Source organism: Motacilla alba, chromosome Z, assembly GCF_015832195.1.
Source record: "Motacilla alba alba isolate MOTALB_02 chromosome Z, Motacilla_alba_V1.0_pri, whole genome shotgun sequence".
Taxonomy (NCBI): Eukaryota; Metazoa; Chordata; class Aves; order Passeriformes; family Motacillidae; genus Motacilla; species Motacilla alba.
Window position 1 is genome coordinate 123,816 of NC_052046.1, and position 26,828 is coordinate 150,643.

At 44.2% G+C, this 26,828-nt stretch overlaps 1 protein-coding gene across 3 annotated transcripts; it reads right to left on the reverse strand.

The window, feature by feature from the left end:
• Nucleotides 1-2,793: 2,793 nt before the first annotated feature.
• MALT1 (MALT1 paracaspase) lies at nt 2,794-25,670 on the reverse strand. 3 transcript variants are annotated; one of them, XM_038124854.1, is made up of 18 exons: nt 25,432-25,669; nt 24,463-24,629; nt 21,900-22,021; nt 21,348-21,498; nt 21,047-21,225; nt 20,705-20,801; nt 20,042-20,074; nt 18,936-18,962; nt 17,825-17,857; nt 16,766-16,969; nt 15,805-15,834; nt 13,553-13,730; nt 12,314-12,388; nt 11,799-11,926; nt 10,105-10,254; nt 9,239-9,396; nt 8,918-9,043; nt 2,795-8,173 (listed from the first exon to the last, which is right to left on the reverse strand). In XM_038124854.1, exons 1-18 carry the CDS (start codon nt 25,581-25,583, stop codon nt 7,709-7,711), a joined length of 2,475 nt encoding a protein of 824 aa, XP_037980782.1. In that variant the 5' UTR covers nt 25,584-25,669; the 3' UTR covers nt 2,795-7,708. The 3 variants fall into 3 exon arrangements, with proteins under 3 accessions (XP_037980784.1, XP_037980782.1, XP_037980783.1); XM_038124856.1 differs by lacking the exon at nt 20,042-20,074 and having other exon boundaries at nt 2,794-8,173; nt 25,432-25,670; XM_038124855.1 differs by lacking the exon at nt 15,805-15,834 and having other exon boundaries at nt 7,709-8,173; nt 25,432-25,668.
• Between the last annotated feature and the right edge of the window lie 1,158 nt (nt 25,671-26,828).

The following is a 26,828-nucleotide window of genomic DNA, read 5'->3' on the forward strand; positions in this document are numbered from 1 at the left end:
CCCAAATCACACAGCTTGGCGGGCTTCCTGCTGGTCCCTCAGGGCTGCCACCTGGACAGCTGGGGAGAGGGGTGCTGGGGATGATGGTGCTGTGTGACACAAGAGGTGCTGCCCCTCTGCAGGAAAAGGCACACAGGCGCTCGGGACCAGCAGCAGCTGTGCTTGCACTTCTGCCTTTCCAGAGCCTTCTCTGGAAAATGGAATAAGCACATAATAAAAGAAGGAGGAACCCAAGAGTGATTTTTCTGCCACTTTTCCTCTGTTTACTTCAGGAAATGCTGTCCTCACAGATGAGGGTGGCAGCAGCAGCTCAGCCTGGCTGTGGTTCCTGATTCCAAGCTGTCTGTGATGATCTTCCTACAATGAAAGCAAAGTTAAAATCAAGGCGCCTTCCTGGTTTGTGGACAGCATGGCCAGGGAGCCTTTCAAGCACTCATACTTTCCATTCTGGTCCTTGGCATCTCCTGCTGGAAAAAGGACATCTGATTCATCCCCACCTACCGAAGATGAGTCAGGATTATACAAATTCCATTTAGTTTGTGTAACAAGACTACTTCCCATGTTGCAAGCTTTCCTGTCTGCTGCCATAAAAGTCTACTGAACAAATCTCTGAACACACAGTGATCGGCAAGAGATGCCCCCCCCCGTGGGGGCTGGTGGCTGGCATGTCCTGGTTTTTGGTCCCTTCCTAGGACAGACGGGAGTTGTTATCACCATTTTAACTTCTTTCAAATTGCAAATACTGCTGTCTCTTTGGTGATTCTCCCACCAGACAGGATTTAATAACAGCTGGCTATTGGCTGCAGCTCAAACAACAGCTTGTTGGCAGCTTCCCTCTCCTGACAACCTGACCCCCAAGGTCTACTGCAGGCAGTCCCCTAGCCCAAGGTACACATCCTGTCCTTGCCAGTTCACTAAATCCTTACTGGGCTTACCCATGCTCCAAAAATGACTTTGCCAGTGTTAGCATGGCAAGAGGGAGGGAAGCTGCTGCACTCCCCACCTGCTAAGTGCTCTGCTACTCCACAGAAGTGTTAGAAGTACCCAACGACCTACACTACCAAAAATACTTTAGAGGGCACCTGAGTTAGAAAAACACTTGTGCTGGCATACCGCACCACCCTACGGCATGCCACACTGCTCCTCGGACATGCCAGCACTAGGGACAACCCTCTCCCATTCAGAAAGGGAGAGAAGAGACCAGGATGATCTCTTGGGTACAGGGGAGGGGACAGCCACCAGAGCAGCGTCCAGCCCCAAGGGTTTCACTGCTCAGCATCAGCCCATGCTTAGTTCCATCAGCCAGATTAGCAGTCTCAGATGTCCTTCCCCTCTGCAGTACAGGTGGGCAGGCTCTTGACTTGTTTCATGTAAAAGAACAGCTGCAGCAGCTACAGCTACAGCTTCCAGCCCCAGCCTGGAAGGGTCCCCCAATGACAGAGCACGGCTCCCTGTGGGACACGAGGTTCAGGGCACATGTTCCCCCAGCTGCCGTGCTTGAGCGTGGCTGTCCCACGCAGTGCACTGGCCACCACCAGCCAATGGCAAGGCACCTGCTGCTGTCACTAGTGACAGTGCTGGGGGCTGCCTGCACCTGCTTGGCCAAATTATAGACTCACGTTGTCTGGGGTGGTCGTCATCCTCCCTTCCAGCCCCAGGGATCTTTCCTCTTTGTCCTTTCACCTCTGAAACCACTGCTTCAGAAGTTAGGCTCCCACGCAGCCACCGTGTAAGAACTGGCTTGTCTTCAGATCAGTCAAAAATCTCCATCTTGCACTGCATGGGTGCAAATAATAATGCAGGCTGAAAAAGCAACTGCTGAGCATCATCTCTCTACTCATGAGATTTTTTTATTACTTCTTAGAGTTGTCCAAAAATGTCCATCTTACATAACTAAATCCACTCTAGTTTGTGATACATCAGAATTCTAATAATACCTTTTTTACCTTATATATACACCCCAGTTTGAACATCCTAGAGATGGCAGGCAGATGGAGTTTAACAGAACTCTTCCATCAACAGATGCTACTACCACCGAGTTCTCTTTGCTCAGTCTGGGAATGAACTGATGGGCAAGGCAAGAAAACATGTTTTCTTACAGAGACACCATCTGCCAGCTTGAGAAGCTGCTGTCACCAGTGACTCAGGATAACTCCCATAAGAAAAAACATTATTATTACCATTCTCAAGACAGCCCTATTATTAACTATATGTTAACTGTATTGTAAGTATTGTCTAGCATTAAGACTACAGCAATAAGAAAAAACTAATTAGTCTAAAAGAAAAATAACTGTAAACAAAATTACTTGAGAAAGGGCAGTTATTTATCTTGAGAACTTTTAGGTAACAAACCTGGGTTTAATCTTTCTTTGCTATCATATTCTGTTAAGAATTGTTGCATGACATCAGTCAGAGCTTTTCCAGTTGTGAAAACTTACAGTATCCACAAAACAATAACAACAAAAGGTTTTTGCTTATTGGAGCTTATAAAGAAAAGAAGGGATTATTGGATTGCCAGCAGCAGAGATGAGGAGTTCCCATGGATTGTTTTATAGAGCAGGAAGATGGGAGGTGTAAAAGTGTCCCAGCACATGCAGGGTACTAAGGGCCTGCTGGGCACGTGGCTCTTCTCATCAGATCAGAAAAAGAAAAAAGATGCTGATGGCAAGGCAACACCAGAGTGGAGGGAAAAGCACCTCATTCCAAGTAAAACTCACTCCATCGGGCAAGTGGCTTGCTCCTGTGTATCCCACCACAGGAAAGCATGTTGTACTCATGTTAAAACCTGGATTATCCCAGTGCAGACAGCAAGAGAGGAACTAGCAGGGAGGTTCTGCAGTGGTAATGTGTTGCTGTCGAGGCGGTCGCGACACAAAGTAGAGACTACAAGTAGTTTCAGTTGGCAACTGTTTATTATGGAACATGGCTGATCTTTTATACACTCTCTGATTGTTTATGCTTCTTCTACTCTAACTATTGGTCACAATAAATTAATATAACACTATTGGTGAAAAGTTACAGTGACTTAACTAACTTTTTAAAAATACTTCATCCAGCTGTGAAGTTCTTATCTTTCTTCTGTTCCTCACTTCTCTTGGTCTCCTTGGTTATAGCCTTGGAGAGAGCTCTTTATCAGCTTCTTCTTGCTTCTTTAGCTAACAGGCCTGCTGTTAGCCCTTTCCACAGTAATGAGTCCCACCTGATTTATGTGCTGGGATGCAGTAAGGTGCAAAGAGCTGCAGTTCTCCACCTGCCAGCATGGGTAAACAGGTTGTCATGAAGCACAGCTATTTTCTGATTCAAATAAACCCACTATTTCCACTAAAATAAGAGCTAGTAATCCAATGGGTGTTACAAAATTGTATTTTCTTGCAGCTGCAACACTGAACCAGAATCTGCAGCAATTTTCTGCATATCCCTAAGGCAGGGATGAAACAAAGCCTACAAAGGTTTGAGAATCAGCAAACTAGTATTTTATAGCAACTCTGTAGCTTCTTAAGAGATTGTTATGCTTCTTACAGACCAAAAAAAAAAAAAAAAAACAAACCGCATTTGGTATGTTATGAATATCTCAAAGCAGTCCTGAAAAATTTCTGGACCAATCCCGGTCCTGCAAGGCAGGTCTCATGCATACTGCGGGCATTCAGCAGAAGAGGAAAGAGGAAAAGAGCTGGCAGGCACAAAGAAGGCAGGATGTGAACAGAGAAGACTCCTGGGACTGCTTTGAACACCTACAGCTCTGGCAAACAGCCCTTTCAGAGGGGAATAATCTGAGCAATTTCTGACAGGCTGCCTGATGGTAACCCACAGAAAAGGTGCTTACCTCTGTAGGCATTGATGTCTTCTTTGTGGTGACTGTTGACAGGACCCATGGGAATGGCCTGAAGTTGTGGCAGGGCAGGTTTATGTTAGTTTTAGGGTTTTAGATATTAGAAAAACGCTCTTCCCCCAGAGATTGGTAGGACACTGACCAGGCTCCCCAGGGAATGATCACAGCCCCAATGCTGCCAGAGCTCCAGGAACGTTTGGACAGTGCTCTCAGGCACAGGGTGTGACTCTTGGGAATGGCATTGTGCACAGCAAGCCGTTGGACTCCGTGATCCCTGTGGGTCCCTTCCAACTCAGTGTATTTGGTGAATCTGTCCAGCCATGCAGAGTCAATACCCCTCTTCTTACAGGTGTTGGAAAGCAGAGCTGGTACGTGTTTAGAGAGATTAAATAAATCATAACCACCACGTAAGTCATCAAAGAGCCCAGGAAGCATCTGAGAGCTGCTTGACTTATGTGTAGTGAAGTAATTTGCATAACAGGTTGAAGACTTTTCATCCTAATTGCAAGTGACTTTGCAAGCTGAAAGCAGGGTGCCAGCAGATTCTATCCGAAGGGCAGATGGGGAAGGCCTGGTTGCTTCCGCCCACATCCGCTGCAGATGTGGAGGCTGGTCGCTGTGGTAACACACCCCCGCAGGGATCCGCAGGGATCCGGGGCTCCTGCTCACTGCGTGCCAACAGCAAGGACGGGGAGACAGCAGTTCTTCTCATTAGCTCTTAAAATAAGCCTGGTATGAGTAAATTGCTGCAGCATTACCTTAGAAATTACTAACTGCCTAAATGCCACAACACGGAGGTGTCCTCACTCCATTCCTAGACTACTACAATTACTAAATGATCAATTTTTTAAACCAAACAAACCAAATTCCCAACCTGTTCTCCTCCACCTGATATTTAAATCTATCTCCAATTCCCAGCAAAGACCTTGGAGCTCAGAATGCTGCACTCTAAAATGTGAGCAGGTCTTACTGTACCTGAACTAAAATTCTGTGCACATATCCACATTACAGCAGTGAGGAATCTATGTCAAGGTGAACATAGCCCAGGAGCTTACTGCATGTGAAAGCTGCCAAAGTTACTAATTAGCTGACAGAATGAGGAAAAGTAGTTGATGCATGAACCAAGGCAGTAACTACAGAGACAGCAACACCAGCCTTGAAATTGACTGAAGAGTTCCATGGTGCAGATGGTCTTCTGGAGCCAGAGGCAGTTTCAGGACTCTCAGGATGACAAGAGGAGTCAGCCTGCACAGCTCCATGGAGGTACAGAAGGTAAATGCACTCCCACCTTACTGCAGAGTGGTGAGGGACAATGGAAGAAGAGTCTTGGCCTTTCTGAAGCACATGAACCCTTCTTTTGCCAGAGAAACCTGAGTTTATTTAGATTACCTTAAACCTTCCTTCTAAACGTATTCAACATCCAAACCCAGGTAACAAACACTTAAGTTATACAAAACCATACAGCAATGCTACAGCAGAGGACAAAGTAATTTAGCCTACCAGATACTTCAGCAAAAAATAATTATCTCCAAATAACTGCACTGTAGGGAAAAAACAAAACCCTGAGGTTTGATTTAGAAAACGTACAACAAGTCAAAGAGAGCAGCAACAACTGCCTAGGTTTAGGTATGTCTTTTAATCCCACCAATGTCACTGATAGTGAAATGTTAATTTATGCCTGTTGAACTTTTAAAGTGCTTTCCTGGACCTGGGCCAAAGGAAATGGGTGCTGCTTGCTGCTTGCACTGAAGAACCAGAGTATTTCATTCTGAACACTAATGATTAAAATAGTTAGAGCACTTCCTAAAGACAGTGCTGCAGTGAGAAAATGCCTTTCCATTACCATTCTCTTTTTAAAGAGGGTTCAGAGAGATAAAGTTTTCCTCCACACACTCTACTGCCACAGGCAGACTTTTGTCATACAATTTGGACAAGTCTGAGTGATTTAGGTCACTTAGAGAACCTCTGTTAAAGGTATTAGCAAAAGTAGGTTTAATATAAATGTGCAAAAGGGTGATGAGGTTGAATGGCAGGGTTCACTCTGGTAACTGCTACATGGATGATGCACACAGAGGAATACTGTCTAGAATCAATGTAGAGTGATTTACGCAGGCACCATGAATGCCAAAGGCTAAGAGAGGCCCTGCTGCTGAGTCACAGGGTTCAGACCTGGGCAGGGGTTTATGCCTGAAGAATTTGGCACCACCTAACTGCTGACTATTTAACATTTGAGAAATGATTCCATTCCTATAGGTGCAGCAGGAATTTAATTCTAGATCTAAGATGGCAATATCCATACTACACTTCCCATAGAGGATTTAAATCAATTCACACACACTGAAGTACATACATGCATATACAAATATGTCCTAGGGTACCTATTAAAGATCAAACGCCTTTGTACCTCTCAAGAGGCAATGGTTGAGCTTCGAGGAGCAAGGCTATCAGCCCAGGCCCAGATCTGTATATCTTGAGCTGAAGGTCATAATTCAGATTTCTCCTTCTTTTCTGTTAAGGAAATTCTTTCCTTACATGTTTTGTTTCAATAAAGTTTTGAGCTTTTTAAGGCTGGAAGGCATAGAAGAATGTAGCAACTACATATGCACATAGTACATAATTTTGTGGACAACAATTTATTACACAGTATGAAAAAAGAATAAGCTTTTATACAAATTAGGAAAGTGACGAAGTATTAACTAAGTAGTACACTCCTAGACCATGTCTCAAGCTATAATTTGATTTAGAAATCAACTGCACAGAATAGTTAATGCAGGTACATCTCATTCATTAATAGGTATGATACTATTTAACACCCTGCAGAAGGAAAATAGAAATTCAAGCTCATGTACGGATTACTTCAAGCATGGCTGTCATCCTGGAAATAGCTGTATCCATGTACCTATGCCCACCTTTCAGCACAGAGCAACCTAAAGATCACCAGATTTAGTTAAAGAAGCATTAACATTCCCATCTCAAAAGTTTTATGGCCACACCAGGACATTGCCAGGCCACCAGAACTCAGCACTCTCCACTGGAGATTGAAACAGGCTTGTCTGCCTCAATAACATTCACTTATCTTCTTTTTATGATGAGTATCTTAATTCAAGCAATTCTTCCTCTCAATATTACCAGTACAGGAGAGGCTACTACACCTGTCTGAAACATCAAGACTTCCAATGATGTAATAAAACATCACTTTTCTTGTGATTATTGTTTTAGCCCTCAGCATATCTGTGAGATTGTCCATACAATATCTTGCTTGCTGAGCAGGCACTTGCCCTCATCCTTCCAGTTAGTGTTCTTCCAGAACATGAAGAATCAGGTATCAGATCAGCAAAAATCTTAAGAGTGCTATGTAAAAGAAAAAAAAAATCAAAATAGAAACAATCCACCACAGAATGATTCTGTGACTTCGCTCCCTCTGACAATCTGTGGTTCTCTTAAAAACAAAAGTGATGTCAATTTGCTGGCTCTTCAGGTTTTGGGTTCCATGCACAGATCTTATCCCTCTCAGATGCTGCCAGACACTGGACATCTGGCAATCAGAGAGGAGAATGCAGTCAGAGCTGCTTTTTGGCTACAACCAAGGCACTGGAACATCAGTGACCAATCCTAACACATGATGGCCAAAGAACAGAATAGGAAACCAAAGAGTAGGTGGAAAAGAAATAGAAAGAATGCATTTCTCATTCCTAAATCTATTAGTCCGGTTTTGTCTCTTAAGATGAGAAAAATTTGCATCACAACCTCATTCCCAGCACCTATTGTAGACTCTTCAGGGCCTTGTCCAGAAGTCTCCAAACTCCAGAAGATGGAGAGGCAGTGTGGAAGCCCCTCTGTTCAAGGATGCCACTCTGGTCTAGTCCAAACACATCCCAGCTATTGCTGTTCAGAGAAGCTAAGGCTGTCAGAGAGGAAGAATTCCAGTTCAACAGCATCATCAGTGGTCTCTACTGGTACATTACGCTTTTCCACAGTGGGTGAGTAATGCTGTACTTCGTGTCTTGAAGGCAGCATCCTGGAAGTTCCATTGCAGGAACATGCCTCTGGTTGTGTGATGATGTTTGAGCAAGCACAGTTTGGATGGTAAACACCTGGAGAGGAACTGGGTTGGCAATGACTAGGGATGTAGTATTCAGCTGCCTCTGGACTTGATTCTACTGGATTATGAAAAGGATAACCAGGCATGCAACATGTCTGGAGACAGTTCTTGGTTTTGAATCCAGGGTGAAGCCCTAATTTAGCAATAAGGGGCTTCCCAACATTAATCTCCTTTCTTTCATCCATTGTATCTTCTATTCCTGAATACTCATAGTGCAAGCAAACAGTGAAGATTAAATGTTCCTGTAAAAGCAGAAAGAGGGGGAGAAAAAAGTTACATTTCCTCTCCAAATAAACACTACAGGAAACCCTTAGAGAGGCTCCAGTCTTCTGGGGAAGCAGAGTGACCTTTTTAGGAGCTAGAGACACACAGGCAGCCTTGTTTCCTGAGGTCCTCTTTTGGTCACTACTTGTTCACTGAACAGTCTGTATTTCCAGAAGCACTCATATTACCTCAACTGCCAAAAGCACTGAAGAAGAGATGCCAGACTGTGTCTGGCACAGATGTTCATGACACAAAGATACAGAGACACTTAGCAGTGCCCCAGTCTGCTGAAGAGAACCTTTCAAAAACTATGTGCCCAGGAGCACTGGCTGATGATACACAACACTTTCATCTCCTACTAATGACTTTGTAGGAGGCAGCTCTGCTTCAGGTCATGTTCCTCCTAGAAAGCATAGGAACACCCTCAGAGCATGCAATAGGTGATCTGCACAAAAATAATCATCTTGGCCAAGTTCAGCATGGGCCTGAAAAATACAAGGGGCCTTGCACACCGGTTTCAGGTTTGCATATGCATCAATTCCCTGCCTTTAACTTTTCAGCTGAAATTGAAGCCACTGAACTATTATCCATTCTTATTATCCATTCTTTCCCTCCGAAGAACTTACTACACTAACAATACACAGCTGCCTCAACAGAACTGCAGAGCAACATAAATAGTGTCAATTATGTGGGCAAACTCATAATGAACAGTATATACTAACCCTTAGTTTTTGCAGTGAACTCAGCCTGGTGTAGAGGCAGTGTTTGGGAAGGTCCTTTGATACTAAATAGCTTCCAGTTTCCTCAGGAGTTCCTTTATTGACCTCTTTAGGATCTACATCCAAGTCCTTTTGCAAGAAAAGAAAGAGAACTTAATTGATGACACAGAATTTGTAGATCATAAAATAGTATTTCCTTCAGTTTGAGAAGTTGCAGCATTTTAGACCCATTTTATTATACAAGTTGCAACTTGATATAGGTGGAGCAGAAAATTTTCAACTTCAGTGGAGCAAGATCATGAGACAACAGCAGGAAGCACTTACAAGTGGGAAGTCTGTGATGTGGGCTCTGCAAGCTGTGATTTCAGGAGGCTTCTTAACTATCTGTGTATAGATTATCATGACATTGGAGAACTCGGCTGCAAACCCCAACTGAATCTGAACACCACACTGGAATTCAAGGGACATACTTTCTGGAAGCTCTGCCAATAAATAACACATTGTAACAGTCTAAATATAAATTTAGTATATGCATTTTTCTTTTTCAATCATCTAACAAACAAGAATTAAGTGACTGGGATCACAAATAAACATCTGCGTCTCCGAGAGAGCCTTCCTATATGAAGAGTGGTCTTAGAAATGCCATCCCTGACCCTCTGCCCCAACTGTCAAAGAAATTTGAAGATGTACTCCAACAGGTTTAGGTGAAAAAGGTAAAAAAAGGTCTTAAACCCCATTGGCCTTCTTAAAAGGCTAGGAAGCCTGGAACTCATCTCAGTCTTATTTTATTTTTCTTAGTTGTCTGCATTGAAAACTTCTTTTCATCATGCACATCTACCATACAGTTCACCTGGCTATTTTAGGTGATGACTTTAGAATGAGATCAATGACATCTTACAAATGTCACTGCTAGACAAGCAGTACTGGGAAACTGTCCCAGAAGACCAACCCAGAAGTCTCCTCTCCAGTGTCTGAGTGGTCTTAAATATACTGAATATACATGAATTCTACATTCACCTTGTTCATTACTATCTCATGTAGGGGTAAACCCCAACCCAAAAACTTCCAACTGAACATAGTAATGAAAATATAGCTATAGCCGGGAATTTCTTCCATTTCCATTGAGTAGTACATGCCCTCTCTTCTCTCTTCATGGCAGCAGGATCACCTGAAAGCAGACTGTACTGTACCATGAGCTTTGGCCCACTGCAGGTTCCGTGCCAGGGACTCTGCAGAAGATGTGCTTTGTTGAACAGGATCAGTTAATGCCCTTTTCTCTGACAAGCTGCTGCGGATCTCCAGGGCTTGCTTGCCTTTGGTAAGGGGACACTTGCCCATATCTAAAAACAAGATGCAGAGAGGTTCTTTCAAAATCAATGCTGCTGCAATTCCAACTGAATTAAGTACCTTCCTGCAATGTGTGGTTACTGTGGATATGCCAGAACCAGCACATCCATCTAGAGCTGCAGTTTTACAGGTACTCCTTGCTCAGCTCTTCCTTCCTGAAGGCCAAAGCAGTTCTGCAGAGCCCTGAGGGGTTGCATGCAACCTGGCCAACATCGTCCCCTGTTCCTTAGAGCCAGTCCAAGCAGCATCACAGCTCTGACTGGGTAAGGTCCTAATTAGAGTGGCTAATTTCAAGAATGTGAGTAATGCCATTGGAGGAGATTATTGTAAAGAACTGGGGGCAAGGGGAGTATTTTAGGTTTAGATACAAGGGTCCAATAGGGATTATTTAACAGCATCACTAATGACCCACATGTCAGGAGAGAGAACAAAACTTGGAAAGTTTGCAGATGATTAAAAACTGAGAGGAGTGGCTGATACCCCACAAGACTGTACTGCTCTTTAGAGGGTCCTGGACAGGCTGTGGAATTGAGCAGAGAGGAATGTCATGAAGACCAGTAAGAGGCCAAGTTCTGCTCCCAAGCAGGAATAATCCCTTGAGTGGTCCACGAAGGGCCCTGACTTACTGGGATGAAGATCTGCAGGGAAGGACCTCTGCAAGGAAGGACCTGCTTGGGGACCTAGTGGCTGACCATGAGCCAGCACTGCACTCTTGTGGCACAGGCACAGCAAGAACCACGGAGCCAGCAGATTACAGCCTTTTCCATGGGGGCTGTTTCCATAGAACACTTAATGGGAACATTCCTCTGGCACTGTCTGCACAGAACCTGTGTATTCCCTGACACCCACCACAGCAGTGCTTGTCACGCTGCCTGACAAGTCAATCTTTCCCTGCACTCCTGAACAGAACACAAAGCTCTGTGACCTGCAGCTGCCCCAGGCTGCTGAACCCAGGGCAGAGCTGGGCTGATGCACCTACACACACCAGTCTGGCACGCTTCTGTCCTTGGAGCAGGTGTTTGCACAGAAGCAGTATGCTTTCCCTTCACACTTTTCACTTCAGTGCTTCTCCCATCAAAAATGCAATCACTGAACCAGGCAAATTAACACAGTGCATTGCTCTTTTTACTGCACTTAGAGAACAAATCATTATCATTGCTATAGCACCCTGAGGCAAGCAGGATTACGTTAATTGTTTAAATGAACATGCAAAAGACTGGACTACCAAAAGCAGCTGGCACCACAGGACAGAAGAGTAGTTTTGTGGATGGACAATTCAACGCTCCATGCAGAAAGATACTTAGAACAAATAAGGTTAACTGAAGAGGAAAGTATAAAACTGAACACTATTTAAGAAGCTGAGCATCAGGAATGTTGTTAATATGGTGCCCAGTAGCACCTGCTATTTGAACAAAACACAACAAGAAAAAGATTTAATTAGTGTAACATATTCACCATGAGAGGAAAGACATGGAAGCAAAGTTGTTTTCAGTAAGGCAGACTGAGGAGACTGTTAGTGCAGTAAGCTGGAGTTCACCTTCTGCAACCTCATCAAGCAGAACAGTGACCTTCTTGTCTTCTAACAAACGGTCCTTCAGGAATTTCATGAAGATTCCATTGGCCAACCCCAGCTGCTGAATTTCATAAGCTTCTGCTCCTTGGCACCTGTGAGATCATCAGCATTGGTCAAGGAAAAAACACTGAAAAACCGGCAGGATTTAGAGTAAATCTATACTGGGAATGGGGAAAGAAACCCTACAAAATTTGAAAACCAGGTTGTGTCCAAGGCCAACCTGCTCTTCATGTTCCCTTGCAAGCAGCTGATGGAAGTTTCTCTTAAAATGACATCACAGACTGGACCTGTTCATCAAACTGCACATATGAGGAGCTTAAATTTATTATTGACAATTTTAATAAAGCTCCTGACTACTTCTATTCAGCAGTTTTTGCACTTGAAAAGTGACCAAGGTTACTGGCCCACAGCACAATTCTGAAAAAGATCAGCTATACAATCTCAGTCATTTCTGTGGCACAGAAGAATAACTTCCTTACGTTGCATATCCAAAAACAATGTTGGCCGTAACCTTCAGAGCATCCAAGATAAGAATAGTGTCATCATATTCATTTCTGTAATAAATGGAAACACAAGAAAGTAAAATAGTAATCTGAGAACTCATAATAGCAACAAAATCAAAACACAAAACAGAGTTCAGAACCAGTAAATTGTTTCACTCCTCCAAGTCTGTAATGAATCCTGACTGCTCAAATACAAAAGCCAGCACCATCAGCACTCTGCCTGAGGGCACTGTAAAGACAAAGGCACCAGGCATTACGCAGAGAAGGGCGTGCTGGAGTAACCAGTAGAGTTTGGCTGCAATCTCTGCAAAATGCAATTCTGATATCCACCCATTTTAGGTTATTTCAAAAATGGCATGTTTTTAAAAAATTTTTCTTTTCCCCGCCAAACATGGTGCTGTTAGTACAAGGCTTGCGTTGATGGATTTTCTATTTGGACAGCAGATTGCAAAGCTCAGTTGGGTCATGGGCATTTCATTAGCAGAGAAGTTTGGAGGCTCCACAGATTACTAAAGTGCCAGCAACTTTCTGTTAGGAAACATTCCTCAGAGACCAATTGCCAGAAGTGCTGACTGAAGAGCTGACTTCAAGTGCAAGTTTAATTGATCATAGTAGTTTCTCAACATGGAAAGAACACAGTACTTTGTGTAGAAAAATCCCATAAATCAGTTGGTTTTTAACCTCTATATAAAGATACAACATCCTCAGTATAGAAGAAAAATCCATGCCTCTCAGGAATTCTAAAATAAGCACTTCACTTAAGCCCTTCTGCTATGTTACCATGCCTTTGATCACAGGGCTTCTCCTTCCTCCCTGTAATGAAGAAGATGGATAATGATCCCAGGGGAAAGGGTCCTGTTTCTTCTTTAAGATGCCAAATTTTACTTTTATCTGATCAGGCTGTTTATAACTTCTAAAAAACGACAGCAAAAAAGAAATAAATGTCATTGAAATCAGGAGGCAGGTATGTACCCATGGGGACCATATGAACCACCAGGTTCACATCTCTATCCAAGGCCATGGGCAAGAAGCCTGTGGGTGAATCCCACTGATGCTAAAAGCACTCAGGTGCAGGCTGTGAATTCTCAGAACCGTGAACTTTGCAGTACAGTGAATTTTCAGCCTAAAGACTTCTCATCCACAGGAGGCCCAGCTTTCTGCTAAGACCCCAAAGAGCTGAGGCCAGCTCTCAGCTCCCGGGGATGCAGGAGATACCTTTTGCGACACATATCCAGCAGGAACACGTTGAGTCCCGTCTGCTTCTCCTGCATCAGCCGCAGGATGTTCTGCACGCACAGGCAGTTTGCTGAGCGGTAGGGATTCGGGGCATCAACAGGAACCATGAAACTGTTCCCATAGTTTTCATAGCCATGGCCAGCATAGTATAACAAACCTGAGTTCAAAAGAGGTGTGATAGTGAGCAGTGCATCAGAGACTTCTGTCCATTTCAGCAGGTCAAAACCATCATGCACAGCGCTGACTGTGGGCCAGGGAGTTCACTGAAGCCATTCCAAGCCACAATAACATGAACTCCACAATACACCAACACAATAAATTAAAAAAAGCACAAAAATCACACATGCAATAGAATCAGTTAGATATTTGCATAAACACACCAAGTTAAATACTGTTAAAATGCTCTAATAGCCATGACCTCTAACAGAGACAACCTGTTATGTGTGATGTGTAAATCACGGATAGGAACAAGGAAATGTGCCAACCGTAAAACATCTTCTCCACATGTGCAATTACAAAGCTCTGAGCAGCACTAAGTCTGCAGCTTACAGACAGAAAAAAAAAAAATGCTGAAGAGTTTGGTAGGACTCCAGAGCACATCCTCATTACTGACTACCAACAGCTCATGTTCAGTTGATTGCAGCTGTAGCTCCTAGTTACAGACTCATGACTCTTCTGGGTCTACTAAACAAACTCTTTGCATGCTTACCTAGCCAGAAATTATTATCCTGCCATCACGTCCCTCATGTGTCACTGCACAACAATCTACAACATTTTAAGATTTAGAATCTTCAATAAAACAAGAAAGCTTTTCTCAACCCTGAGAAAGGGAACTGCACGCTAGGACTTAGATTTTCCTTATATGAATAAAAAATGTCCAATATTAAAGTAATTTAAATTTGCATGAAGATTAGATGATCTTAGAATCAATAATCTCTACTGCCATAAAATGCAGTTACCAGAGGCTTGTATGATTTAACTGAATTTTCCTATTGCCTATTCCCAGTGCTGGTTTTCCTTAATGATGCAAATTCCATCTTCTAAAAAGAATTTTTATTTATCTAGTCAAAGCAGTCTGTGGGTCAGATCTGCAATTAGAATATAGTGCTCAGCTGAATAAAAGTCAACAGAAATCTGACAATTTACGCTGGCTGGAGATACCATATTCTTATGTTGTTATTCTTACTAAAATTTGCTGAAAAATTTAAGTCACTACAACCCTGGCAGATTCAGATAAAACCCAAAATAAGCCTCACCCTAACATACTAGCCAGTGGAGGTGGGCATGCTAGATGTTTTCATCTTTTCAGTACACACAGCTACAAGAAATGAAAATATGAGGGCTACTTGAGCCTGGCGAGCTTCAAGAGAGCTAAAAATGGTATAAAGTGCAACTGCATAACCTTGTGTCAGGCCCTAGGTTAAAAGGAAAGTCTTAATGTGATTTCCAGAGCTCGGATCCGGACTTAAATCAGGGTTATATTTGAGATTCTATGTATCTGAGCATATATTCTGTAAGTAATTGGACTGACTGACTACATTCCTTTTCTATCCTAGGCAGATGACTGTGCTATGTGCCAAGTACCTGCAACAGTTAATACGCTGAGCTCAAGATCAGGAATAAATCTGCACATACCTGGGGTAAGTGGAGTAAACATATTTGGAGGGCCTCAACAGAGACTGCCACACAACAATTTTAAGTAGGCTCAAGTTCCTCAGAGACGTCAGCATTTAACTGATAGCTGCCTCCCTCCCTCCCTCTCTCGGTCCCTCTCATTTAAAAAGAAAGCAGCCTAAATATTTTTAGCCTTTCAAACACATGGGTCTGTGCTTTTACCCTGTGTGGAATACAATGTTAATTGCAACCTACATTTAGAACAGCACAGACTAAGACAGCAGAGGAGACAATCATCATCACTTTGTTTACTACTTCTGCTCTTAAGGACCAGCATCTGAAATGCCACTTTCCTGGCAGTAAGCCAGAATTACACAACCCAGTAAGCATCAGGTTTATATGTAGCAGGGACTAAACAGCAGTAGTCATTATGCCCCTGCTATTTGAAGCTATGTCCACTAGAAAAGGCAATAAGGCAATAAATTGTTACCTATTTGTGCACTGACAGCATCTTTTACAGGCTTTAAGCCATTCATAGCCACTATGCAGAAAGAATAAAGTAATCATTTAAACAGAAGGAGTTATTGCCAAACACCACCAAAAACTGTTCTGCTTACCTTTTGTATCAACTGGCTGGAAAAGTACAACTGCAAAAATATGCCATGTAAGAGCTTTCATATGGTGCTGCTGAGAAATTAATTAAAGCCTTTCAGTACTTTATTTGCTACATTCATGTCCACAGTTAGGGAGAAAAACTGAGCAGGTGCAGAAATCTCAAAGCTCACCCAAACAGATAAGCCCATCTATTTCCCAGGGAATAATAAAAGCAAACTGCTCTCAAAAGCCTCATGTTCCTGCCAGACAAGGCTTCGTTTTTGGCTCAGATATAAATGCCCAAATGTCAGAGCAGGCAGTTCTGCACAGAGAGAGCATCAGGTAACACATCCGTAAAAGAAGTCATGCTAAGAAATAAGCTGACCTTGTGTTCCAAAAAGGGATCAAATAATGTATTCTCAAATGGATTTTTACTACAGGAATTCTGCAATCCAATAAATAGGGACCTGGGAAAACATTTTGCTCTCTGTCCTGAATAATTTCTGGAGTTTTCTACACAATCTCAGCAAAATGACAAAATAATGGCAGTCAGTAGAAAATGTAAGAAATTTTCTTACACTCCAAACCAGATCAGCCTTGTCCATGCAAGGCTTTTGCTCCATGCATCAATTCCATCGTGCTCTCCCCTACTTGTGTCTTGTGCTTTGTGCCCCAAAATCAAATCTAGGCAAGCGAAGTACTGTCAGTACTATCAAACAAAATAGCCTGCACTTCAGCCTGCACTGAAGTTTTAGGTGTGGTTAAAGAATGAAGTTCAAACATCTGATCTGTTCCAAAAGTAAAGGAACAATAACATTTTAACCAAAGTCAGAGGATATGTTGGTGGGTGCCTTTAACTTATTCTTCCCGTTCTACATACATCACATTTACCCTGAAGGTTGTTTAGCCGAGGCAAATACCAGATGTTTGCTACTTGATACATACAAAATGGACCTACTTCAGAAGGGATTTATGTGTCCTTACCATAAACTCCTTCGTCCAGGAGAAGTAAAAATTCATCCACTGCATTTCGCATCTCAGACTCAGTAAGATCCAGCAAAGATACAACTTTGAAATCCAGCTGCCTTAGCAAACTGGTCAATTCATAGACATCTACCATTGGAGCCTTGAGCTGGGGATGATTCCAGTAGCTCATGTTTCCTATTAACAGAGCCACCTTGTCTGTGGCTGCCAAGACACACAGAGAAGAAAAAAAAATAAAAGTCATATTTATATATTCCACGGATTCAACACCTTTAAATTTAAAGTTTTCCAAAGTGAAAAGGGTATAAATCTCACTTCAGGCACAATATTTTATCTGATTCTACAAGTCATCCCACATCAACAACACAGCTCAACTCTCTTTTCAGCCTGAAGGAAAAAACTCACCTGCATGAGAGGGGAACACTTACACTCCCCCTCACACTAATGAACCTGAAAGAGCCATAAAATTGTGACAGAGGCCAGCAGCCTTTCCATCTGTTAAGTATCAACAGGACAACATGCCTGACCACTGAAGTCTACAATGCAAATTTAAGAATGTGATTTAAAAACCCAGTAACTATTCTTCACATCACATGTGCTATCCATCTCTTTATGAGCTTCAGCTCAGCATCAAGCATCCACAGGACGGAACAGGGAGAGCTGCAAGGACAGCATTTCCTCAGCAGACAGGATAGCAGTCCTTTCTATCACATCATCCCAATACCACTGGCTCCAAGTGTTCAAAGGAATGGAGTAACACACTGGCTAAGGCCTGGCCACAGGAATCTGGAGCAGTAAACTGAAACAGATGAGAAGCTGCAAACGCTTCACAGGGTCACAAAAAACACTGGTGCCCTTGGCACAGTTTACTCCTGAAAGGGCAAACAAGCATTCTAAAAGGACTATACAAATATCCACAGATCTCCCTCCTTGGAGCTCTCTATTTGCCTCATGGGTCTTGCACTGGCAGTGTCAGTAGCAGCAATACTCAGGAGCAGCAAAATCATCTGCGTCCTAGATGTCAAATACATACAGTCATTTCAGTACAAAACTACTTACCCACAGGTCTGGGACTTGATTCTTCTTGTGGTTCTGTTTGAAATAGAAGAAAAGAGCAGCGTGTCAGTGACTACAGAAAATGAACTGCATCTTCCCCACAGCCACAGTCTAGTGGCACTGCTTTCTCTAACACTTTGCTAGTTTAATGCGAGAAAAAGCCCTCTTTTGTTTTGGTGGGGTTTGGGGGTGTTTTGTTGATATTGTATTTTTTATTTAGGTGATTTCCTTCACCCTCTTCCAGCAAACAATATGACAGGATGTGAATAGCTAATTCTATAGATTAAGAAAGAATAGATGCTTACTCTCACAAACTGCACATTGGCATTTTCAGTGACATCTGACCAGTTCATCCTCTCCAAACAAAACGAATACATGCAAGGTGGGGGATGCTTAGCAGGGATTCCCATCTGAATGTGAAAATTATTTTATTCTGTACTTCACAGAGGGGTGGCAGAGCCAGTACTGTGCCAAGAGAAACAGTAAGCAGTGTGCCAAAGTGGCTCACCTGGATAACAGGACACAGTACGACAGAGAAGCCCTTCAGTGATTGAAACTGAGGCTGGGCAAACATAAATGTATTTGATATCTAACCCAGGAAACTATCTTTGGGAGTTGAGGTTTTGGGAAAACTGTATCAGGGATAATCCCCTCTGGAGCTACACTTCTACAATAACCACCTAACAGGCTTCAAATCACATGGGCTGACTCCAGTATGACTGGAAGAAATATGCCACTCAACATATGATGAGTGATAGCCAGACACCTCACATCTTTTTCACCTTAATTATCTGAGAAAGCAGCAATGTGCTAAAACTGAGGGTCCCAAGAAACCCCAGACAAGAAAGATAATTCCCTTTGCATCTGTGTAAGTATATGTGCAGCCTTGGGTTATTTTATAAACGCACCCCTATGATTCTCTATATGCTTCAAGTTAAATCTCTTGGAACTAGAAAGCTGTGCTGCTCTTAAGGTGATACCAGCTCCTATTAAATTCTCAGTTACAGGTACATCCAAATACTGTGAAGTTTATACTGCAACCCAGCAAGCCTTCAGTGACTTGTAACATAAAATGAACATGTCAAGTTAAAGTTTTTCAAAAATTATCACTTACCTGATTCCTGAAGATCACTTAAATCTTCTGTGAAGGAAAACACCAATGAAATAACAGTTTAAACAAGAAGCAGAAACCGCATTTTATTAGTAAAAATGTAAGTGCCATGCCATTATTAAACAAAGCTGAACACAGAAAACAAACTACCTTTCTAAAATACTTTTGACTTTGCATTTCTGCAAATCAAACCTTTTGTGTTTATTCCACACAGAGAAAATCCTATAAGCAATACATTAAGCTGTGCTAGACACAGCATTGCAGTACACTAGATGTAAAAAGAAAAGGGGAGAAAGTTAGGACACCTCAATCCCACAGGCATGCAAGTAAGTTGAAGGAAAAAGGAACAAGGTATCAGAATCATCCCACTGAGGAACAGATGTTTGAAGGGCTGCTCAAAAAGCAACATCCTGAGCAAAAAAAATCTGATTTTGGGAAGCCATGTGTATTCTGAAAGACTTCATACACAATCTTCAAACATCCTAAGCTACCAGGGGTTTCACCTCTTTATTCTGAGAACACTGAAAAGCAGGGAAAAGAAAACAAACATGTCTGAAGCCCCAGTGCTCTCTCGGAGCAGCCTCGCACCATTGTACCCCATGCCCTGCACTGTGGATACTGCAGACTCTGAGGTGCTCGGCAGTCGAGGGAGGGATGGTACCAACCTTAAGGGTCACAATACACTTCTCCTCCCTGCTGCAACAATGCAGAGGAGAACAGAAATCATCCTAAGGAAGTGGCTAGAAACACTTCTCCAGACATGGAGCTGACATTGGAACTAGTTCTAGCCAGCTCTCTAAGATCACCCAGGTTCCTGAATATCTACAGATTTTCTTGCTAGGATGTTGCCTCCTGAGCCCCACCAAAGAAATCTCCAGATCATTTGAATACCACAAAAGAAGGAAGCAGCCTGTTTTTTCTCCTGTGTGATCTAGATCATGGCGTCCAGGCAAAGAAGAGAGATGCACATGCAGAAGGATTGTTGCATTATCCACCAGTGTTTTAACCCAAGCTCTTAACCCACACATGCCTTTCAGCAACACACTCAATAACCTGTCATTCCCATCACCGATTCTTAAAACTGATTCACAATTAGAGGATTACATTACCTTCTGTGCATTCCACTGCCATAGCTTTCCTTCCTTGTGTTTGAAGGAGGGGAAAAAAATGGAAGATGAGCTCTCAGTTATGAGAGTTAGCACACAAGGCGGAAGACAAAGGGCACTGTCAAGCTGCGCTGCAATGTGGCTCACTTTACAGCAGTTTAAATTTGCATTGGCCACAACACTGTACAGTAATGATTCCTGAAACTCAGGAGTACAAAACTAGGGTATTTCTTAGGTTAGGAAGTCCTCTTCAGTTCACTGCAAATACACATGCACTGAAACGTGTTCATTCATTCTACTTGAAATGAACAATCTCACCTCTCCTGATTGCTGAAGGACTCTATGTAACAGAGTTCGTGTCCCCAGCAAGGGTTAAAGTGGTTTTGAGTTGTCTAAAAGCATAAATCAGCTAGCAATCTGCTAACAAGCCACATACATGCTGGCAGAGCCACAAAGGCACAGCAGTTCTGTGCTGCTTACCATAAAAACCCAAAACTCTAAAATGTCATTTGCCGGATGCAAGCATAGGTGTTTTAACAAATGGATAAACTAAAAATATAGAAGGCATGTGCTTGTCTTAATACTGAAAGCTTCAAAAATAAATTTTAGTGATGTGGAAGAAATGGACAAAGGAGCTGACCTGTAGGAAATAGAAGAACTCCTTACCTATAATGACTTCTACTTTCTTGCTATCTTCGTCCTCCCGGTCATTGAATACGTGACACCAGTATGTTCCTTGATGTCCCACATCCACGTAAGTTACCTATGCAAGCACCATCACAATCATCCCAACAGGCCTCCAAAAAATACTTGCATCAGGTATTTAGGCCGTGCATCTAAGCCCCACAGGCAAAAAAGAGTAAAAAGCCTAAAAGCACCACTTCAAGTGAGCATTTCATCAGAAGTTACCAAGGTTCTGGAAAAATTATTTTCTTCAAGGGAACCTTCTGTGGTAAGCTCAAGGTGGTTAATGTTAGCTCCCAAGTGTGGCCCATTGCAGTAACTTACTGTGTAGACATTTTTGCTCCCATTTGCCAAAGGAAATCCATTTCTGAACCATTGGTAATGAGGAATTGGGTTTCCAACAGCTCCGCATTCTAGTACCAAAGCATCCCCCACCTCCAGGTTTTGTGGCTGAGGCTGATTACAAATGCACAACTTGTTTTCAGGCACACTTGTTAAGAGCCCTTAAAAAATGAAAAGGAAGTAACAAGAAAAGGAAGTGTGAGACAACCTAAGCACAGCAACAGGGAGCCAAGTGCCTTGAGGAAGCAGGAAGACACTTTCAGAAGGTGTTTTTGCCACTCACCGTGAGGTGAATCCTGAAGCTCACAAACTTCAAGGCGTGCCCACCGACTGAACATGAAAGAGGATTCACTGTTCACTCGGCAGATGTAAAAGCCAGAATCATTTACACTCACTGGACTCAAAATCAGTTCTGGAGAATTACCGTGGGGAACCTGCATCACAGGTGAACCAAAAATACTTCAATTTCGATTGGTTTAATCCTAACCAGGATCAAGCATTATAATATTTATTTCCAAGTCCTTAACACCATCCTCAACTCCTTCACTTACTCGAAACTTACTGGTAGGCTGAGACAACTGAACCTACAGCTTCCTTTCTGCCCCACTCCACATTCACAGCCCCCCGAAATGAAGTGGTGTGAACACAAGGAATCACAGTTTTGTTTCAGCACACTTCTAGGATCTTCAAGCATTTCTTAAACTTTATGAGTTTTATGACTATATACAGCAATCTTCTCTCATTGTGAATAAGAATCTTAAAAAAAAGGATGATCCAAAATCATTATGTTTTATTTTCACTATTTGAAAACGCTGCATTCTCTATGAAGTCTTACCTCTCTTTCCTGCTTGAACCACTGGTATTGCACAAATGGGTGTCCTGTTGCCCAGCAGCACAACTTGACGACCTGACCAGAGAGCACTGCTTGAGAGTCTGGCTGTACAACGATCTTTACACCTTTAAGACAGAATTTACACACAGGGAAGTTATGAAGAAATACAAGTCCATAATTTATTTTAACTTTGCATTTGAATTGCCCTTGGAGCACAGAACATTTCTGTCATTAAACACACTTGAAAATAATTTGTTTGTACTGTGTATACACACAGTTCCAATTAGTTATATTACTTTAGGACATTCAAAATTGTCTTCCACTACACAAAATCCATGCTCAAATTGATCAGTACTCGATGGAGCTCATAAAAGATTTAAATTATATCATTGAGATATTTTAATTTTAAAGGAAATAATATGTCTCATGGTATCACAGATCCCTTTTTGCAAAGATACTCTCAGTTTTAAATGTTTGCTCACTCCCAACAATTTCTTTGAGCTGTTCAGATTAAGGCCCAGGCTGAGGGAATCAAAGCAGACAGAGTTTAAGTCCAACAGAGCACGTTTTCCTGATATTCCTTATGCACTCTTATGAGCTGAATCTTTGGTTTCAGCTTTATGCCTCTGACTCCTGCAGAACACAGGGCTGGGGTTTTCTCCAAGGTCAAATCTACTTCAAAGCTTAACTGCCAGGAGAGCAACTCTGACACCACTCCGATATGATGCAGTTATTTTCTTAACCTAAACCATTCCAGATCTTGTTACAGGATGGTTCCAAAACCAAATCCATTGGTATAGCCAAGGTCATCAGAAGAAGGCGAACAGAAAGTTTAAAAATCATGATTTGAAGCATTCTTTGCTCTGGATGGTACAACTAGATCAGAACCCACAGAGACAACAGCCTGAAACAGAGAGCACGTGGTGTCTGGAAATCATGTAGCCTTGCCTGGCAGGACAGTGGGTTCTGTCAGCTGCCTCCACACACAGCCTTTCTCTGAAAGAGTGGAACACACCGGCAGCTACTCAAAAAAAGCTCCAGCACTCGGAAATTCCCTGCCTTCCTTACTCCAAAATCACTTCCTTCTACACCTAGCACTGGAGATCACTACCTCAGCTCCTCATTTAACCCTTCCTCTGCTGCTTTCTGCAGTTAAACTGTGTTAAGTAGTTTTTGAGCATCACAATCCTCTAACATTAACCAACAGAAAAAGCAATTATACTATTTCAATTTAAAAGACAGAAAAATTAAGAAGGCTTGCTCTTTCCAAAACTTCCACTTTTTTTTTTTTTTTTTTTTTTTTTAATTTCCTCCAATTTGCATCGCAAACAGCTCTTAAGAACATAGATCAGAAAAATCCACTGGAAGATAAGCATTTTGCACTCACTGGAAGCATTCTAAGAAATCTGATCCATAATTTCTTCAATTTCATTTATTTTCCTGCAGTTTATTCAGCACTACACAGTCACTTCCTGTACGTACCATGGAATTTAATGGTTCGAAAAGAAAAACCTTACAGCTTAATTTTGTGATTGATTACAAAGACACATAAATACTTCTTCTATTTTCCTTGGAAAATGCAGAGCATAAGTGTTACCTCTGAATATGGCAAAGTGACATCTACGGTTACCAGACTTTGAAACCACACAAATTCAGTATTCATAATCTTAACCTACAATCCAATTGTTATATCCTTAGCTGACACACTGGGAAACACTTGATGGAAGAGTGAAAAGCGTTGTTACAATACACTTGAAAAATCCCAAGATTGTCCTAACAATGGTTCTCAGACCATGACTTCTTTTCACACACTGTCCAAAGAACAGGACAGCCATCAGCATGGTAAGGAGCTTGCAGGACTCATTTCCACTTCCCATTCAAAGAGAAGATTTTTCATTTCCCAGGAGGTTGAATTTCACCCCATCCTCAAGAAGATGGACCTAAGAGAGGGCTCTGGTTCTGTACTACAGCAAGTAGCCCTTGATCTACATGGTCCTACTTGTGTATCTCCTTGTGCTGCCCCACTTTCTAGACTTTGCAAACAACCACACTGAATCACAGAATATGCCGAGCTGGAAGGGATCCACAAGGATGATCAAATCCATGTGTTAGTAGAAAATAATCTAGTTCTATCCTAAATTAATCTGTCCAGTTAGCAAGCTGGACCAAATCCAGCACATACTGGAACCGCGCTAATTGGACCCTTCCCCTTCACTTGGGATAAGCTACTGACACCTCCAGACCCCAGTGCTGGCAGCACTATCTGTCTGTTCATCTCAGGTCCATAAGCATCTCCCAGAGGCACAGGGAGACCAAACCCCAGTCAGCAGACAGAATGACAACACCCAGCACACCCAGGCAGCCAAGTCCAAGTCTGCAACAACACTGCATGAAGGCTTGGCTCACATTTAACCTCAGAATCAGATCAGCCAATAACCTTGGTAATCATCTGGATCCCAACTACCAGAATTCAAACACTAAAGATGTTTTGGGTTACTGTAAAGTGCTACCTTGAGTGTTGCCAGTCTAAAATCCAGCTGTAGTGAAAGCACAGCCCAGAACTGACCTGAATGGCTGAGACACCGGAGAGCCTCTGTGTGCTCCAGGGCCTGCAAGGACTCTGCCAGCTCCACCACAGTGCAGCCCCGATCTCCCAGCAGCTTCAGGAGACTCCAGCTGGGACTGCCTTCTGGCTCCAACACCTGGAGGGAACACTGCTCCAAATCCAGAGGGCTATGGAATAATGTGAGAAAGACACAGCACAGGCCTTCTCAATACCTTTTTCTCAGAAACAACCTGGGTAAACAATCACTTGTAGATACATAAAAAGATTTTTTTAAAATAGAGATGGGAAATTCCTAGCTGATTTGGACATATTTGCAGCATTTCCTTCAAGTTTCAGGAGTTCAGAGGTTATTCAGTGACACCTCCACAGACAGAAACTGGTATTAGTGAGCTGGATAGTAAAAGAGATGCATATACCTCACAATTCTCAGCAAATGTATTAAGAAACCTTCTATTTTTTACCTTTAAAGTGTCAGCAGAAAAAGTAGTGCAGCACCTTTCATTTCCATGAGCCTAATTCAGAAGCCTAGAGAGTGAGTCAGACTCTTAACTTCAAAGTACAGGAAGACTGATTTTAAAGTTGTTGTAAACAAGTGACTGCTGGAGCCCAGCCTAACACACCGACTGTGCCGTGTAGTTAACAATGTCTGAACTTTATAGTTTCAGCTTTGGTGTCGTTGTCATCACGCACTTTCAATCACAGCGGATTCAATCAACACAAATAGAGAAATAATGACAGTTACCTAAAGAGAATACAAGGTTAAGCATTTCCACTAAAAAGATTCATCCACATTTCCTTCATTAAATCACAGTGCCACGCAAACCTGGGGGGCAAGATACCTTCAGTAAGTGGTGATACCTTCACTTATCAAGTGGACGTTCAGTGTTTAACGGGATTAGAGAGATAAACACGCACCGCCGGGCCGCGCCCCGCCGCCGCTGCCCGCGCCCCGCCGCCGCCCGCGCTCACCTCAGCCGCACCGTGCCGCGGCTCCCCGCTCGCTGCGCCAGCTCCCGCCAGCCCTTGCCGGGCGCCGCGCGGTCCAGCAGCTCGCTGAGCCTACGGAGCAGCGGCCCGGCCAGGCGGCTGAGCGGCAGCGGCCCCGCCGCGCCGCGCTCCATGGCTGCCCGCCGGGGCGGTGCTGCGCCCGGAAGGAAGCGCCGCGCGGGGAGTGCGGGACGGGGCGGCGAGCGGGGTCCGGCTGAGGGGAGGGCGGGCGCCGCGCCCTGAGGGGATCCAGCTCTGAGGGCACCGCGCCCTGAGAGAACCCGGCCCTGAGGGGATCCAGCTCTGAGGGCACCGCGCCCTGAGAGAACCCGGCCCTGAGGGGATCCAGCTCTGAGGGCACCGCGCCATAAGGGGATCCAGCTCTGAGGGCACCGCGCCCTGAGAGAACCCGGCCCTGAGGGGACCCAGCTCTGAGGGCACCGCGCCCTGAGGGGATCCAGCTCTGAGGGCACCGCGCCATAAGGGGATCCAGCTCTGAGGGCACCGCGCCCTGAGAGAACCCGGCCCTGAGGGGACCCAGCTCTGAGGGCACCGCGCCCTGAGGGGATCCAGCTCTGAGGGCACCGCGCCATAAGGGGATCCAGCTCTGAGGGCACCGCGCCCTGAGAGAACCCGGCCCTGAGGGGATCCAGTTCTGAGGGCACCGCGCCCTGAGGGGATCCAGCTCTGAGGGCACCGCGCCCTGAGAGAACCCGGCCCTGAGGGGATCCAGCTCTGAGGGCACCGCGCCCTGAGGGGATCCAGCTCTGAGGGCACCGCGCCCTGAGAGAACCCGGCCCTGAGGGGATCCAGCTCTGAGGGCACCGTGCCCTGAGGGGATCCAGCTCTGAGGGCACCGTGCCCTGAGGAGATCCAGCTCTGAGGGCACCGCGCCCTGAGGGGATCCAGCTCTGAGGGCACCGCGCCCTGAGGGGATCCAGCTCTGAGGGCACCGCGCCCTGAGGGGATCCAGCTCTGAGGGCACCGTGCCCTGAGGGGATCCAGCTCTGAGGGGACCCGGCCCTGAGGGGATCCAGCTCTGAGGGCACTGCGCCCTGAGGGGACCCAGCTCTGAGGGCACCGCGCCCTGAGGGGATCCAGCTCTGAGGGGACCCGGCCCTGAGGGGATCCAGCTCTGAGGGGACCCGGCCCTGAGGGGATCCAGCTCTGAGGGCACCGCGCCCTGAGGGGATCCAGCTCTCAGGGGACCCGGCCCTGAGGGGATCCAGCTCTGAGGGTACCCGGCCCTGAGGGGACCCAGCTCTGAGGGCACCGCGCCCTGAGGGGATCCAGCTCTCAGGGGACCCGGCCCTGAGGGGATCCAGCTCTGAGGGTACCCGGCCCTGAGGGGACCCAGCTCTGAGGGCACCGCGCCCCGG